The 6,000-nt window shown below is 43.6% G+C and overlaps 1 protein-coding gene across 2 annotated transcripts in view; it reads left to right on the top strand.

Moving 5' to 3' along the window:
- Positions 1 to 888: 888 nt before the first annotated feature.
- The window catches only part of ntn1a (netrin 1a), a 58,981-nt gene continuing 53,869 nt past the window's right edge, over positions 889 to 6,000 (top strand). Inside the window, exons 1-2 of one of the 2 annotated variants that reach the window (XM_008278486.1) lie at positions 889 to 1,101; positions 1,285 to 2,329. In XM_008278486.1, coding sequence (XP_008276708.1) covers positions 1,306 to 2,329 — 1,024 coding nt within the window. In that variant the 5' untranslated portion in view covers positions 889 to 1,101; positions 1,285 to 1,305. The other variant, XM_008278487.1, reaches the window with a different exon arrangement.

Raw genomic sequence — 6,000 nt, 5'->3', positions numbered from 1 at the left:
CACTGACTGTCATGCTATAGCCTGTGTTCTACCTCCACCATCTGGGAGAAAGAGATGCTGCTGTTTGCTCATCTGCTGTTACCTTGTATGGCCACAGGATGGCGCTGTTACTTTTCCTGCTGACATTCAACAGGTCTCATGGAGCTGACAGGAGAGCTTCAGCCCAGGAGGGATGTGATACTGCAATCTGCAACACAAGTGGAGCTGAATGTGATGTTTGGAAGGTAAACTAGAGGCACTGGTGTCACTTTACAGCCTAAACAAAACGCATTTCTTCATCATATGTACATGTTAGTGCCGAGAACATTTTATTTATTAGAGGATGGGCATTCTTAAATTGATTTATGTGTCTGTAATAGTCTGTTCATGTGGATTTAGACAAATTTGAGCATTTTTATTCATGTCTAATGTTCCTAATCGGATATATAGGAGCCAGTGGTTGTATCTGCTATTAGTGAAACTCATTATTTTGTCACTCCTTTAATATTGTTTAGAATTAGGGGGAAAAGACAGTGTTGGATACAAGAATCCAGCTTGGTTTAGGAGGAAGAAGATTTTTTATTTTTTTTTAATCTGCTTTGCATGATTACACCAAACAGTGTCTGTAATTTGTTGGCTTTATAATAGCTGTTGGCCAGCTGTGCTCTGTTCTTCATCATGATCGAAACAAAAAATGTTTTCTCTCTTTGTTTCTCCTGAGATTATCTGCGTCTCTCTCTCTCTCTCTCTTTCACGCGTCAGTGTTCTGATGCGCCACCAGTGGACGTCGTTGTTCCGCCTGGTGTCACCCCTCAGGATGAGCTGAACCTAAAGCTGTGCCAAGCAGGATCCGATCCGCGAGAGAGGGAGACGCGCAGTGAGAGAGAAAGAGGAGGGAGAGAGAGAGTGAAAGAGAGAGAGAGAGAGAGAGGGGAGAGAGATTTTGAAAAGACCGGCAGGAGGAGTGGGACTTGCTATAAGGACACAAGCGACTCTTAAATCCGCCGCTCCTCTGTTTTTACGCAGCAGATTTGGAAGAAACAAACAACTAAAAACAGGAGGAGCTGTGATTGAGAAAAGTAGCCTCCATTCTCTAGTCACGTTATTTTAAATTATTCTCAGGTAAAGTGAGTTTTATAGATTTTTTTTTTTTTTAAACCAAACTTGGCATGATGTGAGTGACTTTTCTGACACGTGTTCCAGTTCTGGTTTGGAAAACTGTCCTGATTGTGTTCCTGTGTCATCACCAGATTGTTAACTTCTCTCTTTACACGCCTGCTGTGTGTGTTCTCCTCTCTCCTCCAGCTACAGACACACGGAGCTGCCATGAGAAGAGCTGTGGATGTTGCGCTGACTCTGCTGCTCGCCGCGTCCCTGTCGTGCCGGAGCGTCTTTGGCGGCTACGGGATGAGCCTGTTCGCGGCGCAGACCTCTCCCCCGGACCCCTGCTACGACGAGCACGGCAACCCGCGGCGCTGCATCCCGGACTTCGTCAACTCCGCCTTCGGCAAGGAGATGAGGGTGTCCAGCACCTGCGGCAAGACGCCGAGCCGCTACTGCGTGGTGACATCGGCCGAGAAGGGAGACGAGAGGACCAGGAACTGTCACACCTGCGACGCCTCCGACCCCAAGAAGTATCACCCTCCGGCTTACCTGACGGATCTCAACAACCCGCACAACCTCACCTGCTGGCAGTCCGAGAACTTCATCCAGTACCCGCAGAACGTCACCCTGACTCTGTCCCTCGGCAAGAAGTTCGAGGTCACATATGTGAGCCTGCAGTTCTGCTCGCCGAGACCCGAATCCATGGCGATTTACAAGTCCATGGACTACGGTAAAACTTGGGTGCCCTTTCAGTTTTACTCGACCCAGTGCAGGAAGATGTACAACAAGCCCAACAGGGCCGTGATCACGAAGCAGAACGAGCAGGAGGCCGTGTGCACGGACTCCCACACCGACATGTACCCTCTGACCGGCGGCCTCATCGCCTTCAGCACGCTGGACGGCAGACCGTCGGCGCACGACTTTGACAACTCCCCGGTGCTGCAGGACTGGGTGACGGCCACGGACATCAAAGTCATCTTCAGCCGGTTGCACACGTTCGGCGACGAGAACGAGGACGACTCGGAGCTGGCCAGGGACTCGTACTTCTACGCCGTGTCGGACCTGCAGGTCGGAGGGAGATGCAAGTGCAACGGACACGCGTCCCGGTGCGTAAAGGACCGGGACGGCAGTCTGGTGTGCGAGTGTAAACACAACACGGCCGGGCCGGAGTGCGACAGGTGCAAACCTTTCCACTACGACAGACCGTGGCAGAGAGCCACAGCCAGGGAGGCCAACGAGTGTGTCGGTAAGTCCATCCACCGTCCTGCGTCCCGGAGAGTCTGTGTGATGCTCAGCAGCGTTCTGACACTCGGGATAAATTTCCTGTGTGGTGCCTGTATGGGCTGATTCTGAGAAAATGTGTTTATAATAATAATAATTAGAGAGAAAAGAAATATCAGGTGTTGGAATTTGGTCATGCAAAATTACGCATTTGATGATCCTCCACGATAATTTTAATAACACGACTCATTATAATAATAATAATTCTCTTATATTTTATGACTAATCTGTGACATATTTTATTGCTTCACTCCATTAAACACAAACTTAAACACTCCCTTTAAACAAAACCGCAGCACAGACCACATTTCTCTCTGATTCTGTTGCGCACGTCCACGAGCACACAATTGGGTTTTAGTCACATGCAACAAGAAAAAAAATAAATGCAATTTGAAAGTCCATTTAGGCTGGTGCGGGCCATGATGGAGCCTTTTTTAAAAACCACCTCAAACGGAACCGCTGAGCCTCATCATCCCGCAGCAACATTTCTCAGAGCTCCACTTCACCGCTGCAATAAAGCGACGCCTTCTTTTAATTTATCTGATGAATCCTGCAAGAAAATAAAAAATAAAAGTGGCACCACAACTGGTAATTGAAGGCAGATTATCACATAACTGTCTTCCACATCAAATTCAGTCGTGAAATGATGTTTTAAAACGTCAGGTGCTGGGGTATGAGCAAAAAATGTAAAATTTAAAATTAAAAGAAAAAAAAAAAGATAATTCTAATGTGTGTGTAATTCAATTTGATTTCTGGATTTTATTTTCAATTTTATTTAAAAAAAAAAATAATTCTAACAACTGTGTAAATTTTCTTGAATTTATATAATTCTGCAAATATTAGTGACTTTATTTCTTTGGACTGATGATCAAATCAAAGCAAGAATATATTTTTTTAAAAACTGGAAAAGTGGCTGAGCCTAATGACTAAGGTTTTTAAATATGTGTCACTGTACAGCAGACAGTTTTTTTTTTAATTCTTAAAAAGAAACAGGTGTTAGAGGGGAAAAAAGAAGTAAATCTCTGATCATATCTGTGCTCCTGCTCTTTGTGAGTGAGAGCCAACATCAGCTGCTGAGTGATCAAAGTTACAGTAGTTGTGATTTATTACAACCTGGAACCAATATGTGAGTCTGTAGATTAGAGACACAGCTACATCCCTCTCCAGTGGACTCGATTACTTTTACTTCTGTGCTTGGGGATGAAGCTTGGAGAAGCTCGCGAGCTTTGCAAACTTGTGGGAAGTGACTGAAACACTGTTTGTTTAGATTATTTAATCACATCACTAAAACTGTCCAGTGTTTTAACACATGCTTTTAGGATTAATATATGATATTCTGCACTAGAATCTGGATTTATCATCCACTCTGAGGCCATGGGATGTATTTGGTATTGCAGCAAATTCTCTGCAGGATTTATTTTAATTATTTGACAGTAAAGCGTTACAATAAGATCGATTTCCAAATAGAAAAGACTTGCAGGAAGTTGATGCCTGCACAGTCCCTGCTGATGAGCTTTATGGAGCATGATGAAGGAATGAAAAAGGACCAGCAGCGAAATGACTGATGATGGACGCTAGAACTAAAACCTCAGCGTGACTCCCCACAATCACACAGAGACACGTTCAACACAAACCGATCCAGTTTTTTTTTTTTTTGCTCCATTCAGCCGCAGGTCTGCACGGAAAAGGGGATATTGTTTGACAGTCGCAGCACATGTCAGCCACTTTGACACACAGCAGCTGTTTAAAAGGTTTTTGTTTGCTGCTGTTGTCCATTTCCAAAGCCAGGAGACATTCTCGGTGGCAGACGTGAACACGTTGCTAAATCAACAGGAGCAGCTTTGCGGAAATGGCTGCATACTGTACATGCTGAGAGTCAGAAAGCAGGTAGGAAAGGGTTTTTAATCACACGCTTTATTTTATATATGGAGGCCACTTTACTCTAGCAGCTGGTTTTCTCTCCATATTATTCCCCTTTTAAATGCATTACACCTGTATTTATTTGATCCTTTAGTGAAATAAGATGTGTTTTATGTAGGTGGCACTTGCACAAAAAAGAGGAAAGTTATGTACAGACAGCAGAAAAAGACAAAGCTCTCCATCCTCCTTTAACGTCCTTACATTTCAGAATCCTGTCAGAACTTTAAGCATCAAGCAGCAAAATGAGTAAAAAAAAAGTCAAAAATCCCAGCATACACAAATATTTCAGGACTTGGCAATATGATATTTGTTTTGCAAAATTACCACGAGGTAAATTTGGAGTTTACAGCTTTTGAATATCAAAATGCTCTCCAGGGATGCAGATATGCTTCTGGAAAAAAACACACACACCCTCTAAATTATAAATAAACTATTTCATTTGACCAATATCTTTTCTTTCCTTTTTTTTTAAAGCCAAACCAGCACACAAATAATTAATACAACTCACACTAGAGCCACAAAGGCCTGTCACCTGCTGCACCCTTCATGTTGTCTGCAAGGTTTTTACACTTTCTGACGTCTTGCAGGTTTGGGGAAATGTGTGTGTGTGTGTGTGTGTGTGTGAGCTAACAGCAAATGTTGAAGAAAAGAAGAACTCACACCTTTGTCATGGCGGTTAACTTTGGAAAAGGATGGAAAGGAAAGAGAAAAAAACAGAAAAAGCACATCTAAACACTGCCTTTGTTTTTATCTCGGTGCACTTTGCTGATTACCTCCATCGTGATCTTAAAGGAAGCTCTTGAGCGATCCATTCGGGTTATTGACTCTCTGTAGCAAAAGAGGAGCTTCTAATGCAATAAGTTCAGCACCAGAGTCCTGCTTCAGTGATGTGAGGTTGCATGCAAAGGTAGAGCGAGCTTTCTGTTTAATTAACGGCAAATTAAGGATGTACCGGTAATGCGAGGACTCATTGTTTCTGCTAATAAATGCATGATGAGAAAACCTGCAGTCAGAAAGTCTCCCCCAGAGAACATTTCTTTCAATGCAAATGAACTGTAAACACACTTTTTTTTTTTTCTATCCTCTAGTTCGGTTTGCAGTTGACGTGTTGGGTAAAAAAAAAAAAGTAGAAGAAGAGGAGAAAGTGTCTTGAATAATTCAGGAAGATTAGAAAGACAGCTTGAAGGCATGCAGAATGAACTGCAGCACACAGAGGGACAGAAGGAGGGGCTGGAGATGGAGCAAGACAACAATGGTGGAAGTGAAAGAGATGGACGTGAGCGAGAGAAGGGGAGTGTGATGGAGAAAATGTGTGCAGAGAGAGAGAGAAAAGGAAGGGGGCAAGAGAGTGACGTTTCTATGGCCTGTTGTCAGCGGTGTGTTTGGACACATTTTGTTTTCTCCGGGAGATGTAAAGGCTGTTGTGACAGGAGGAAACTTTTCTTCTACTCCAAAACCAAAAAAAACTTATCGGTGTCTGCTGCTTTTACTTTATTTCTGTCTTGTAGAATCCTAAAGGTGCAAATTTGGTTTGGGGAAATGATGAGGCAGGCTATCGGCTCGTCGCCTGAGAGTCCAAACTCAGGGCAAAATAACTCCCCAGTTGCTTCTGCTGCTTGTTACACTGTGAGAGCAGTTTATTAAGTGACTCGTGTGAGTGTATCAGCATTTATCAACTCCTCTCCTCTCTGGAAAGAATGCTTTTTAGAGATAAAT

The sequence above is a fragment of the Stegastes partitus genome, unplaced genomic scaffold, assembly GCF_000690725.1.
Source record: "Stegastes partitus isolate 25-593 unplaced genomic scaffold, Stegastes_partitus-1.0.2 Scaffold124, whole genome shotgun sequence".
NCBI lineage: Eukaryota > Metazoa > Chordata > Actinopteri > Pomacentridae > Stegastes > Stegastes partitus.
Note: the sequence above shows the minus strand (reverse complement) of the source record. Positions and strands in the feature narration are given on the sequence as shown.